The sequence below is a fragment of the Choloepus didactylus genome, chromosome 11, assembly GCF_015220235.1.
Source record: "Choloepus didactylus isolate mChoDid1 chromosome 11, mChoDid1.pri, whole genome shotgun sequence".
In the NCBI taxonomy this organism is placed as follows: Eukaryota; Metazoa; Chordata; class Mammalia; order Pilosa; family Megalonychidae; genus Choloepus; species Choloepus didactylus.
Genome location: NC_051317.1, coordinates 60789909 through 60805298, shown reverse-complemented (window position 1 = coordinate 60805298; position 15390 = coordinate 60789909). Strand labels below are relative to the sequence as shown.

The 15390-nt window shown below is 37.6% G+C and overlaps 1 protein-coding gene across 1 annotated transcript in view; it reads left to right on the top strand.

The window, feature by feature from the left end:
• The window catches only part of ADAMTS12 (ADAM metallopeptidase with thrombospondin type 1 motif 12), a 459352-nt gene that overhangs the window by 323118 nt on the left and 120844 nt on the right, over positions 1-15390 (top strand). Inside the window, exons 10-12 of the mRNA XM_037799243.1 lie at positions 7752-7844; positions 9009-9154; positions 14548-14717. Of these exons, the coding sequence (XP_037655171.1) occupies positions 7752-7844; positions 9009-9154; positions 14548-14717 (409 nt within the window). The remainder of the gene's footprint in view (positions 1-7751; positions 7845-9008; positions 9155-14547; positions 14718-15390) is intronic.

The window sequence follows — 15390 nt, the reverse complement described above, 5'->3', positions numbered from 1 at the left end:
TCAAAAATTGATTGTGGTAATGAATGCACAATTATATGATGGTATTGTGAACAGTTGATTGTACACTGTGGATGTTGCACGGTATGTGAATACATCTTAGTAAAACTGAATTTAAAAATTAAAGAGTTGTGGAGTTTGGTTAGAAATTTGGGAATTATCAATATGAGAATAGAATTTAAATTTGTAGAAATGGGAGAGCTCACCCAAGATGAGAAGTAGAGATATTTTTGTCACTTATCAAAGAGGATCTCTATCTTGTCCTTGGTTTGGGGTAAAGGATACCAAAAAGGAGCAGTCAGTGAGGGTTGGAGGAAAAGCAGAAGGAAGTAGCATTGTAAAAACCAACAAAAACAAAAAACTGGAGGAAGTAGCAGTGTAACAGCCAAGAACTGGTCAAGTATACATTGGCTTTGGTAACAGCCCTCACTGGCATTCTCAGTGGACGTGTGGGATTGAAAGCCAAATTATATTCCAGTTTTCCACTATGCCTATGGGATCAAATTAGATTAATCCAATTATATACTTACCCAGTCTAGAGTAACAGACTATAAGAAAAGTTAAATGATAGCAAATAATGTATGTCCAAACTTGTCTTTTTAAAATATAGATATATTGTTTTATTGAGATTGTTCATATACCATACAACTATCCAAAGATCCAAAGTGTACGATCAGTTGCCCATAGTACCACCATAAAGCTTTGCATCCATCAATGCAATTAATTTTTTTTTCAATTTTTAGAATATTTTCATTACTCCAAAAAAGAAATAAAGACAAAAAAAAAGGAAACTCGGATCCTTCCATACCCCTAGCCACGCCCCCCTCAATTATTGAATCATACTTTTGGTATAGTACATTTGTTACTGTTGATGAAAGAATGTTAAAATACCACTAATTGTAGTATATAGCTTGCAATAGGTATATATTTTTTCCCTATATACCTCTTACTAACTTCTAATTATAGTGTCATACATTTGTTCTAGTTCATGAGAGAGAATTCTAATATTTGTACAGTTAATCATGGACATTGTCCGCCACAAGATTCACTGTTTCATACATTCCCATCTTTTAAACTCCAACTTTCCTTCTGGTGACATGTGTGACTCTGAACTTACCCTTTCCACCACCTTCACACACCTTTCAGCACTGTTAGTTATTCTCACAACATGCTACCATCAACCCGTCCATTTCCAAACATTTAAGTTCACCCTAGTTGAACATTCTGCTCATAATAAGCAACCGCTCCCCATTCTTTAGCCTCATTCTATATTCTGGTAACTTATATTTCATGTCTATGAGTTTACATATTATAATTAGTTCATATCAGTGAGACCCTGCAATATTTGCCTTTATGTATCTGTCTTATTCCACTCAATATAGTGCCCTCAAGGTTTCTTCATCAACCCATTTCTTTTAAGATGGCTTTGTTCACACATCATGCATTCCATCCTGAGTAAACAATCATTGGTTCCCTGTATAGTCACATATTTATGTATTCAGCACCATTGCGACTATCTAATATAAGGACATCTCCATTTCTTCCACAAAGATGGAGGAAGAGTCAAAGAAGGCAGAGAGGCAAAAGAAAAAGAAAATAGAAAGAGAGAAAAAACAAACAAAAACCCAAAACTTGATAGCTAGAAAGCAACAAAAAGAAAGATAGCATTAACCTAAAGTAGAACAAAGAGTCAGACAACATCACCAATGCCAGGAGTCCCATACCCTTCCCCTACTCCCCACAACCCCCATATGCATTTAGCTTTGGTTTATTGTCTTTGTTATATTAAAGGAAGCATAATACAATGTTTCTATTAATTCTAGCCTCTAGTTTGCATTGATTGCATTTTTCCCCCAATCCCACCCTATTTTTAACACCTGGCAATGTTGACATTCATTTGTTCTACCTCATATAAAAACATATTTGTACCTTTTATTACAATCATTGAGCAACCTAGGTTTCCCTGAGTTACACAGTTCCAGTCTTTATCGTTCATCTGTTGTTCTGGTGTCCCACATGGTCCCAACCTTCCTCTTTCAACCATATTCACAGTCATCATTGTTCAGTGTACTTACATTGCTGTGCTACTATTCCCCAAAATTGTTTTCCAAACCTCTCACTCCTGTCTTTTCCTTTCTGTCTGCAGTGCATCCTTTAGTGTTTCCTGTAGAGCAGGTATCTTGTTCATAAACTCTCTCATTGTCTGTTTGTCAAAGAATATTTTAAGCTCTCCCTCATATCTGAAGGATAGTTTTGCCAGATATAGGATTCTTTGTTGGTGGTTTCAGTATCTTAAATATATTACCCCACTTCCTTCTTGCCTCCATGGTTTCTATTGAGAAACCCACACATAGTCTTATCAAGCTTCCTTTGTATGTGATGGATTGCTTCTCTCTTGCTGCTTTCAGGATTCTCTCTTTATCTTTGATGTTTGATAATCTGATTATTAAGTGTCTTGGCATGGGCCTATTCAGATTTATTCTGTTTGGGGTATGCTGTGCTTCTTGGATCTGTAATTTTATGTCTTTCGTAAGAGATGGGAAATTTTCATTGATTATTTCCTCTATTATTGCTTCTGCCCTTTTTCCCTTCTCTTCTCCTTCTGGGACACCAATGACATGTACATTCTTGCTTTTCATTTTGTCCTTAAGTTCCCAGAGATGTTGCTTGTATTTTTCCATTCTTTTCTCTCTCTGTTCTTTTGTGTGTAGCCTTTCAACTGCCTTGTTCTCCAGTTCCTGAGTGTTTTCGTCTGCCTTTTGAGATCTGCTGTTGTATGTTTCCATTGTGTCTTTCATCTCTTGTTTTGTGCCTTTCATTTCTGTAGATTCTGCCAGTTCATTTTTCGAACTTTCAATTTCTACCTTATGTACACCCAGTGTTTTCCTTATATGGTTCAGCTCTTTCACCATATCTTCCCTAAACTTTTTTAATTGACTTATTATTGTTTCAATTCCTGCATCTCAGTTGAAGTGTAATTTTGTTCCTTTGACTGGGCCATAACTTCATTTTTCTTAGTGTAGGTTGTAGTTTTCTGTTGTCAAGGCGTGGTTTCCTTGGTTACCCCAATCAGGTCTTCCCAGACCAGAACGGGCTCAGGTCCCAGAAGGAAGAAATATTCAGTATCCAGTTTCTCTGAAGGTGTGTCTTAGACAATTGGTACACCCTGTGATGCCTCAGGTCACTGTGTTTTCTACCCAGCAGGTGGCGCCTGTCAGCCTGTAATTCCAGACTGGTGTAAGGAGGTGTGGCCCGTGACGGTTTTCCCCCAGGCTCTGGGGTCTGGTTCTGAATGGAAGGCAGGTAGTAGAGCTGGGCCCCACCCCTTTCCTCTTAAAGAAGATAGACCCCCTAGGCAGAGGTCATTAGCATTACGGTGGTCTCTCTCTGCCTGTGCTATCTCCACCCTTGTCTGGGTCAGAGCACTGGGAACTGAAAATGGCTGAGGCTTTCTCCACTGAGCCGATACAGGGACAGAAAGTCCCTTTCAGGGCTAGTCCATGGCGACCCTCCAGCTCTCCAAGGTCAGTCATCACCCAAAGCCTCTGTCTGCCTGTTGGGGATTCATAGCTCGTAGTGAGCAGTTCACACTCAGTAATTAAAACCCCAGTTAGAGCTCAGCTGAGCTATGTTCACTTGCTGAGAGAGAGCTTCTCTCTAGCACCGCGAGGTGTTGCAGCTCAAGCTGTTGGGGGAGGGGTCTCCTGGCCAGGGTCCACAGTTTTTACTTACAGATTTTACGCTGTGATCTCAGGCATTCCTCCCAATTCAAATTGGTGTATGATAAGTAAATGGTCACGTTTGTGCCCCTGCAGTTATTCTGTATTATTAATTAGTTGTTCCTGTTTTTTTTTTTATTAGTTGTTCCAGGGGGACTAACTAGCCTCCACTGCTCTCTATGCTGCCATCTTACATCCTCCCAAAATTGTCTTTTGAATATAAAGAGGAGGATAGGTTTATTGGGTTGGTATTGGCACCAAACTGTATCACCTTAGCATTATAGAATCTAAGGAATGGAAAGAATATTAAAGGAACAACCCAGAGAGAACAAATGTACATCCATCTTTCTTTTCTCTTTCTTTTTAAAATTTTTTTCTGGGCTTCTCTCTATTTTGAATTTTTTTTTTAATTTTTTAGATAAACATTATGCTAATTCTGCCTCCTAAATATCTCTAAAACTTATCCATCCCTAGATGACTGCAATAATCCCCAGTTGGTCATTACCTATAGCCTGCCTCCCTCAACTGATCCATTGCCCAAAATGCAGCCAAAATAACCTTTATAAATGGAAATCTGAATGTGTTCCCCTCTGACTAAATTATTACAGGGACTATCCTTAGCCTTGCAATAAAGTTCAAATTCCCTAAAATGTCTTGAAAAGAGCTTCATTATTTGTCTGTCTCTTGCTCTCTGTCCTTATCTCTTCAAATATTGTTTTAACCCCTCATTCTCTGTCCTTATATATGTTGGACTTTATTGCTAAATCATCCATAGCATGGAAAATTTCTGTATTTTTCATCTTTTTGTCTCTATACTGCATTTTGTGTAATTTCCTTTACCTTTATCTTCCAGTTCAATTCTCTTTTCAAATATGTTTAATGTCCTGTTCAACCTGTTCATTGACTTTTAAATCTCATGTATTGTTTTCTACTTTCTAAACTTTCTCTCATTTTTATGGTCTCTCTTTCATAATTCAAATTTTAATATGATCTTTTATTTCCTTACTCATACATATCAAATTTGTTTTGCAGTTTATGTTGAATAACCCCAATGTCCAAATTCTGTGTAGATCTGTTTCTGATAATTTGAGCTTTTTGTTGTTTCTCACTCTGTTCATTTTTTTTTTCATTTTGTGGTTTTTGTTTTTATTGTGAACTCTTGGTTCTCAAACTTTATGCCAGGTTACTCTTGAAGGCTTAGATGGCTGACATATCCTTTCAGACAGAATTTTTGCTGCTACCCCTGGGTTGCTTTAAAATAAATTATTGGTCTAATATTTTCTGGTCTACGTGAATGGTGCAAGAGCCAGTTTAAATACAAATCCGTAGGAGTACCACTCTTTCTAGAGTTAAAGTCAAAACAGAAAATTTTTCAGCTGTGTCCTTTTTAATTCACCTTTTCACTCAGGAGTAATCCTTTAGGTTTCTGACTTTATATGGGGGTCTACAATCCAAATCCCCACCCTGCGTAGGTCCTAGGCTTTGACTCCAGTATTTAAGAGACCATTAAAACTAAGATCTAGGTTTACCAGGTTTGCAAGTCTAGATTAATATTTATGTTACATTTTTATCCTCTGAGAATTTCTTTTACCTTCTTGCCAGTTTAAAGATACATTTTAAATATTTTATCCACAATTTCAGATGTTTTGTTAGAGGGAAGGATTTTCAGGGTATCTATTCTTTTGTTTACTGGAAATAGACTCTCTGGCTACCTCTAATTAATTCCTCTCTTGTACTTTATATATTTCCATACTAAATGACCTCCATTTACTGAAAGTGCTGTGTTCTCCAGAATTTTGCATGTTCTGAATCCTCTGCACCATCCCTCCTGAGTCTCAGCTTAAATGTCACTTCTTATTATACTCTGCATTTTCTTTGTCAAAGCCTTCATTAGACTCTATTATAATTGCTTGTTTACTTGTTTATACCCCTTCCAACTATATTGTAAGCCCCTGAGGGAAATTTCATTCATGACATTCAGCAGTGCCTGGCACATTGCAGGCACTCAAAAGACAAATGAAGACTTCAGATTTCTGAAATATTGCATCCAAGATAAACTAAAAATTTTCTATTTATTAAACACCTAGCATACCAGAAAATACAGCATCATCCTTTTTTATTAAAACTTTTGATTTTGAAATAATTTACAACTCAAAAGAAGTTGCAAAAATTTTTGAGAGAGTTCTTGTTTACCCTTCACTCAGCTCATCATCCTTTATAAATGCATAATGAACTTACGGAAAGTCAACTCCTGGGGGAGGAGGCACTAAAAATGGTAATGGAAGGCATGAAAAGATATTGAGGCTGCCCTGGAGATAATCAAAGGGCTTGGGTTTTAACTTCCTATTGGCAACCGTTGATTACATGTTCACCTTGAGCAATGTAGGGAGTTAGAACTGTGACCCCCTGCAGGAAGCTGGGTCTCTAGAAAATCAATGCCTCAATGAAGGAATGAATTATAAGAAATCCACCATCATCAAAGAGATGACACAGAAACATCTTTTTGTGTCAGTCTGGGTTTGAGGGGAAGGATTGCGTTCTCTTTTGAGAACTCTTTACCACAGTCCAACCTCGTGTTTACTTGGAGTTCAAATTTATACTCTCATAGGCTTGAGAACCCCCATGCCAAAAAATTAACATAAAAATGGGTTCTAGCCTGGTGATATCATGGGATGATTGGTTAAAAAAAAAAAAAGTGCAACTGCCCTGGAGGAACCAAGAAGGATGCACAGAACTCTAATACATGCAGCCTCACTTCCCAGGAGCTTACAAATCAGCCCCTAATTCAAAATTTAAAACAATCTATTTTGTTAAGTGAGGAGAGACACTAAACCCTCAAGAACTTTCATTAGTTGAATTTTTGGGTAGAGACAATGAAATACAGAAGAATTGAACATGAGAAAGGAGAAAACACTACAAAATATATGTAAGATGAAAATGAACAAATACAACTTATACAAAAGAAAAATATGGTCACTGCCTTAAAATCTCAATGGATGTGTTAAACAGCAGGCTTGGCAGATCTAAAGAGAAAATAATTCACCTGGAATTTAAAGCCTAGAAAATTACTTCCTACCCTACTTCAGTTGTTTCTCCTGTTATGTGTGATGGAGGAGAGACTGGTCTTCCCTGATAGAAATCCAGAGTTCTTCAATTATCGTATACAAGAAAATTGAGAGCCAGAAAATATGGAAGTAAAATTGAGACACGAAGGAACAGAATAAGAGGGTCTATCAATTATGAGTTCCAGAAGAAGAGAATAAAGGTAATCACATCAGGAAGGGGAAAAATTAAGAAAGATAATCATTGAGAATTTTCCACAATTGTTCAAAGGCATGAAATCTTATGATGAGAAAACACATTGAATCTGAAGCACAATGAGTAGACGGAAGGATAGAAAATGGGGGATAGAAGGAAGACTGAAAGGTAGACAGAAGCAGATGAGCTATTTCAGATGCCACATAGGAATCCTGTCAACCTTCCCACAGGGTTTCCAATCTTCCCAACACAAGGTTTTTCGTATAAATGTAGAAATGAGGGAAAATATGTGGTTCATTCACTGGCAGCTAAAATGAGCTGACTACTTTAAGTAATGAGTAAACGAGCTGAGCTGAATAGTTTCTGTTTACTTCATTGCCCAGTCTTAAGTTACAACCATCCCCACTGGTTGTAGTAAGATTGCCCTCTATGCACAATTTGGATTTACCATTGATGGCTGGTGTCACCATTTACCCTACCCAAGGACAATAGTGCTAGACATTGTGCCACACACATAGCGACTGAGGAAGTCGGGTTTATCTCGCATTTCCCAATTGCCTAACGCGTATAGACCAATATTTATGAATGATGGCAAAGTCTAAATTAAGTTAGAACTGAGATTTCTCTAAAGATTATCTTCCATCACTGTTATTCATTAACAACAGCATATATTGTGGATGTGTGGGTGAGTGTGTGTGTATTTTAACATAACTGTAGAAATAGTTTATTATGCAAGTTTCGCAAACAGAAGAGTGAAATCTCACATTCATTTTCCAGAATGTTTGCCAGACACTGTGGTGCTCAGTGAGAGGCTTTTGTCGCTCTAAGCTGGATGCTGCTGCAGATGGGACAAGATGTGGTGAGAAGAAGGTAATGTGTCAAGCTGAGGAGGGCAGTGAACAAAGAGTCTGGGGGAGGAGCTGTGGAGAAGGCCCTGGACAGTGGTTCTTTCTGGGTGAAGAGCAGTGGATGGAGATAACATAGTCGGACTTGCCAGAGGAAAGGATTCCATTTCCACTACTCCTTTTGAGCCTTCACTGGCTGAAGAAGTAATGGGAAGTAATGAGAGGTCTGAGGCTACACATCTGTCCAACCTTCCCTGCTGAAATTCTGTGAAGTCTGTGGGCAACAACATTTGCTGGGCTTATTATTCACCTTCATTTTGACTTTTTCTTTCCTCATATTGAATATTGGAAAGTTTAAGCCACTGGCTTCTTCTTTCCAAAGATGCCTGATTTTGTCTTTCCATTCCCTTCTTTCTCATCATCTGACCTGGCTGCATGTCTTGAAGATCTGCTCACTTTAGTAAGCAAGAGAGTCAATGATTGCGAAGATGTTAGATATTCTGTAAACTGCCTGAGAACTGGGTTATACATGCATCTCAAATGGGCCTAGGTTTAGACATTTACTGGAAACAATGGGTATAGTTAAAGGAAAGCAGAATTTTTTTTCTTGATATAACAACTGGTGTTTTGGATAGTGAAGTGGGCTGTTTTGCAGGAGGGTGAGCTCTCTGTTGCAGAGATTAAATACCCACATAGAGGCTATAAATAATAGTACTTACAGTTCCACTCTGCAAAGATTATGGTATGCAACAAAATAAGGAGCTTGCAATGAAAGTAAATCAACTATGTTACTAGACAACTATGGTACTAAGCATACTAAGCTGACATACTTTTCATAGCAAAACTTTGTCAGTGAAGGAAGTGGTGTGTTGATTTACGTCCTGGTTTGTAACCTGCTATTCATTTACATCCTGGCTCGCAATCTGCTAAACAGACTGAGTCGCGCTCCTGCATTGGCTGCAACCAGGCACCAAAAAGTCCCCTTTCCATTCCTGAAATGCTCTGATTCTAAAATCCAAGACATCCAGAGGAAAATCTTTCATGAGCCCATTTTTGTTCTACATCTGATGTGTGGTCATGGGAAGCCTGCCTGCTCAGGGGAAACTGGGTCTACATTTCTAGGGATCTTAGCTCAGCTTGGTTTGAGAACATTCCTGACATGTGTGTCTCCTGCCTCTTCCCTTCCCAGTGGTGTATGGCCGGCAAGTGCATCACAGTGGGGAAGAAACCAGAGAGCATCCCTGGAGGCTGGGGCCGCTGGTCACCCTGGTCCCACTGTTCCAGGACATGTGGGGCTGGAGTCCAGAGTGCAGAGAGGCTCTGCAGCAACCCTGAGTGAGTCCTGCCAAATATGTTTCCCTTTTTACGTAAGCATTGGGAGACCAGTTTTTTGGATGGCATAACCCCAGTGACTCACATTTCCTGAGAGAAATTAAATGGGTTCCCCCAAACAAAAGGGAATCAGAAGATTCACAGTACAGGATGAGGGGGAAGTTTGCATTTGTTGTTCGGATTTTTGTTTTTGTTTTTGGCACTGGATTCTCACAAGCTATTGGATAAGTATGCCAATTCCATTTAGGAAAATGAGCAAATTTCTTTATAAAGTGCAACCTATATGAAAGCTGCTAGATTATGCAATCAAATTCTTCTAAATAATCCCACTCTACAGTAAGAGAAAGGCTCTCAGCCCATTTAGTTACTCCCCTTTTTTTCTCCTGATAAAATTGTGGCTTGCTTGCAATCATAATGAATGTGAGCTTTTATAAAAATATTTTTCTCCTATTAGATAACTAGTAAAATAGTTAGGCACTTTTTTTTTAGTAGAGAAGTTGTAGGTTTTCAGAAAAATCATGCAGAAAATACAGAATTCCCATATAACCCCCTCACATATGTGGTTTTCTCTATTACTAACACTGTGCATTTGGTGTAGTACCTTTGTTACAATTGATGAAACATGATTATTTTAATTATACTATTAAGTTTAGTCCCTAGTTTACACTAAGGTTCACTGTTTATGTTGTGGAATTCTAAGCTCTATTTTCAAATTTTTATTCTAGTAACATGCATGCAATCCAAATTTCACTTTTAACCAAATTCAAATATATAACTCTGTGGCATTAATTACATTCACAGTGTTGTACTTCTATTACCATTATCTATTACCAAAACATTTCCATTACCCCATATAGAAACTGTACCAATTAGGCATTGACTCCTCATTCCTAACCCCAACCCCAACCCGAACCCCTGGTGACTTGTATTCTAGTTTCTGAGTCTACGACTTTGCTTATTTTAATTATTTCATACTAGTGAGATCATAAAATATTTTTTCTTTTGCTTCTGGCTTATTTCACTCAACATTATGACTTAAAATTCATCCATATTGTCACATGTGTGACACTTCATTCCTTTTTATGGCTGAATAATATTCCATCATATGTATATACTATATTCTGTTTATTCATTTATCTGCTGATGGACATTTGGTTCCATCTTTTGGCAATTGTGAACAATGCTGCTATAAACATCTGTATGAAAATGTCTAAGTTCCTGTTTTCAATCTTTAGGGTATATACCTAGAAGTGGGATTGCCAGGTCATATGGTAATCCTATACTAAACTTTCTGAGAAACCACCAAACTGTTTTCCACAGTGGCTGCACCATTTTACTTTCCCACCAACAATGAACAACTGTTCCTGTTTCTCCACATCCTCTCCAATACTTGTTACTTTCCGTTTTTTAACTAGTAGCCATTCTAGTGTGAAATGGTATCTCATTGTGGTTTTCATTTGCATTTACCAAGTGGTTAATGATGTTTGAGCATATTTTCATTTGCTTTTTGGCTAATTGCATATCTTCTTTGGAGAAATGTCTATATAATTCTTTTGCTCAATTTTAAATTGTGTTGTTTGTCTTTTTGTTGTTGAGTCATAAGATTTCTTTATGTATTCTAGTTATTAAACCCTTATTGGATATGTGGTTTCCAAATATTTTCTCTGATTCTTTAGTTTGTCTTTTCACTTTAATGATGAAGTCTTTTGATGCACAAAAGTTTTTAATGTTGATGAAGTCCCATTTTTCTATTTTTTCTTTTGTTGCTCATGTAAGGTATACTGTTGTAAAGTCTGAGTAAGTGTTGCTGCTTTGAAGTTTAGGAAACCGTTGCCTAACACAAGGTCCTAAAAATGCTTCTCTGTGTTTCTTTCTAAGAGTTTTATAGTTCTGGTTCTTTAAAATATTTAGTTCTTTGATCCACTTTGAGTTAAGTTTTGTACATGGAATGAGGTAGGGGTCCGCCTTCCATTCTTTTGCATATGAATATCAAGTCTGTCCAGCACCATTTATTGAAGAGACTATCATTTATTTCCCCATTGAGTGGACTTGGCACCCCTGCCAAAAATCATTTGGCCATAAATGTGAGGATTTATTTCTGAACTCTCAATTAAATTCCATTGATCTATTTGTCTGCCCTTGTGCCGGTACCATTCTGTTTTGAATCTTTAGCTTTTGTAATAAGTTTTAAAATTGGGAAGTGTGAATCCTCCAACTTCCTTCTTTTTCCAGGTGGTTTTGGCTGCTTGGTAGCCTATACCCTTAAATATAAATCTGATGATTGGCTTTTCCATTTCTGTGAAGAAGGCTATTCAAATTTTGATAGGGATTGCACTGAATCTGTACATCTCTTTAGGTAAATTGACAATATTTAATATCCAAACCAAGAACACAGAATGTCTTTCAATTTATTTTGGTCTTTGATTTCTTTTACCAATGTTTTATAGCTTTCTGTGTAGAAGTCCTTTATATCCTTGGTTAAATACGTTCCTATATATTTGATTATTTTAGTTGCTGTTGTAAATGGATTTTTTTCTTGTTTTCCTCTTCAAATTGCACATTACTAGTGTATGGAAAGACTACTGATTGTTGCATGTTAGTATTGTACCTGCCGATTTGCAGAATTTATGTATTAGTTCTAATAGCTTTGTTTTGAATTTTCAGACTTTTCTATATATAAGATCATGTCAGCTACAAACAGGGGAAGTTTTACTTCTTCCTTTCTTATTTGGATGTCTTTTATTGCTTTTTCTTGCCTAATCACTCTGGCTAGAATTTCCAGTACAATATGGAATAACAGTTCCTGATCTTAGAGGGAAAGCTTTTCAGTATTTCACTCTTCAGCATGTTGTTAATGGTGGGTTTTACAGCTGCTCTTTATCATGTTGAGGAGGTTTCCTTCCATTCCTAACTTTCTAAGTGTTTTGTTTTATATTTTCAAAAAGGGGTGCTGGATTTTGTCAAATGCCTCTTCTGCATCAATTGAGATGATCATGTGTTTTTTCCCGCTATTCTATTAAGTGGTGATTTACATTAATTGATTTTCTAACATTGAACCAACCTTGCATACCAGGGATAAATCCCAATTGATCATGATGTATAAATCTTTTAATATGTTGTTGGATTTGGTTTGCTAGTATTTTGTTGAGGATTTTTGCATCTATATTCATAAGAGATATTGATCTGTAGTTTTTTCTTGTGGCATCTTTATCCAGGTTGGTGTGAGGGTGATGTTGGCGTCATAGAATGAGTGGTGGAGTGTTCCTTCCTCTTTGATTTTTTTGGAAGGTTTGAGCAGAATCGGAGTTAAGTCATCTTGGAATGTTTGGTAGGATTCCCCTTGTGAAACCATCTGCTCCTGGGCTTTTCCTTGTTGGGAGGTTTTTGATTACTGACTTAATCTCTTTCTGGGTTATCTAATTTATTGTCATATGGTTGTTCATAGTATCCACTTATAGTTCTTTTTATTTCCACATGGTTGGTAATAATGTCCCCCTTTTCATTTCTGATTTTCATTATTTGTATCTTCTCTATTTTTTTCTTTGTCAGTGTAGCTAAAGGTTTGTCAATTTTGTTGCTCTTTCCAAAGAACCAACTTCTGGTTTTGTTGATTCTCTCTGTTGTTTGTTTTCTATTTCCTTTATATATGCTCTAGTCTTTGTTAATCCTTCCTTCTGCTTACTTTGGAATCAGTTTGTTCTTTTTCTAGATACTCCAGTTATGAGAGTAGGTTTCTGATTTGAAGTCTTTCTTCTTTTTTAATGTAAGCATTTAGAGTTATAAATTTCTCTCTTAGGACTGCCTGTGCTTTAGCCCTTAAGTTTTTGGTGTGTTTTATTTTCATTTTACAATCAAGAATAGAAAACCAGCCTGGACCTCCTACAAGGAGTAAACTAATGAACTTCCTGACATGTAAACTGCCTAGGTCAAAGCTTTTTTATGTGCAAAGAACAGAAGCCTACTCAAATCACATTAAGAGAGTTGGGGAATGGGTATAGAAAATTTCACAGAGATCAAGGAAGAGCAGAGTCTCACAGGAACTACAACTGCAACCAGAATTAGACTAGATCTTCAGGGTTTGAGTTCCCTGTCTCTTGGAGTACCTGGCCAGGCAGTAGAACACAATGGATAAGAGCTTGGGCTATGGATTAGGGTAGACAGGTCAAATTATGGCTCAGCCACTATCAGTTGGGCACTTTGGGAAGATGACCTATTTTTCTGTACCTCTAGAATATGGTTTGATCAATAACTACTCACTTGGCATGTGTATCAGTTTCCTATTGGTGCTGTAACAGATTACCACGAACTTAGTAGCTTAGAACAAATTTATTATCTTAGAGTTCTGGAAGTCAGAAGTCTGAAATCAGTTTCACTGGGCTAAAATTAACAGGGTTGCTTTCTTTTTTGAGGCTCTCAAGGAAAATCCACTGTCTTGTCTTTTTCAGTTTCTAAAGGTTTCCTGCACTCTTGTCTCATGGCTCCATCCTCACATCATTCCAGCCTCTGCTTCAGTTCTCACATATCCCTCTCTGACTCTGACCCTCTCGCCTTGTTCTTTCCCTTGTAAGGATCTTTGTGATTAAATTATTGCCTATCTCAAAATCCCTAACTTAATCACATCTTCAAAGTCTCTTTTGCCATATAAGGTAACATATTCACAGATTCTGATGGTTAGGTTGTGGACATCTTTGTGGGGTCCTTATTCTGTCTACCACATCATGTCTCTGCCTTCACAATGAGAAACCATTTCTTATCCATCCTTTAAAACCATTCCCCAGGACCACCCCTTCCATGAAAGCTTTCCAACCAGCCTTCCTGTCACTTCTCTCCCTCTTCTCCAAAATATCATTGTACTAATAATCAGAGACACATAGTTCCTATCTTAAATTTCTTTACATAGTTTATTTCTGTCCTCAAGATTTAAGCTTCTAGGAGGTATAGGGCTTGTGTTGATCTTTTATTCTCTCTCCTCCCTTATGGTGCTGATCACATGGCAGTGTATAAATATTGGTTAATTATTATTCACAATAACCAAAAATGCTACCATTTATTAAGCTCTTACCTTGCTACATTACTAAATCTTTATATGTATTGGCTCATTCAATCCTCACAACAACTTGTGAGGTAAAAAATTATTATGCTCTTTTCACAATTGGAGAAATAAATGGAGGAAGAGAGAAATCAGGCCACTTGTTTAGGGTAATCTAACTCATAAAAAATAAAGCAGGGTTCAAACGCCGGGCTATTCGATCCCATTATGCTACACCACAGTAGTAAAAGGCAGAGAGAAACACAGTTTAGTAAGGAATGGGCTTGAAAAGATACCAGGGGCTTGTTAAAGTCAAATGCCAGCCTTTAAGGAAGTTAAAAGGACAGCTTGTCTGTTTCATTCGTAGACCAAAATTTGGAGGAAAGTACTGCACAGGAGAAAGAAAACGCTATCGCTTGTGCAACATCCACCCCTGTCACCCAGATGTACCAACGTTTCGGCAGATGCAGTGCAGTGAGTTTGACACGGTTCCCTACAAGAATGAATTGTACCGCTGGTTTCCAGTTTTCAATCCAGGTAAGTAACTGTAGCTGAATATCTCAGATCTGGGGCCGTAACTATTTTCAGAAAGCATTTTTATGTCAGGGTGTCTGTGATGTCCTGCAACATTCAACAACAAAAAAGAGCTGTACCATTAGGGCCTGATCTTGAAGAATTTCACATTTTAGAAGGTTGAAACACTGATCTGGTTAAGTTGATTGGTAAATGTTGAAGGTTGAATATGCCCACGTCTGCGCTGGGCTCTCTGGGGGTTTTATGAGAAGTATTGAACATGGTGATGGGTTCTAAAACAGCTGACATGCCCCTGAGGGGAAAACAGAGCATGTAGGAATTCATAACTAATTGCTGATAAATGATTATGTGGAACTGCTTATGATTTCCACAGAAATTCAGAAAAGAAGATCATTATGGGTTTGGAGTAATTTCAAACAAGGCTTCAAGGAGCATGGCTGAAACTTAAGGCTGGGTAACCATTCTACGGGCAGGAGGAATAGGGAAGGCATTCACAATGGGGTCACTCCAAGTGGGAAGCAAGGCAAGATGGTGGGAATGCCTTCATCAGAAATGAATGGGAGCCAGCCCTGAGACAGAAATCATTTTATGTGTACAAGACTGTTTAAGAAGGGTAAAAAAGTAAAATAAAACAACTCAAGGATGTTTGTCAGGAGATGGATACAGAGTTGGAGAA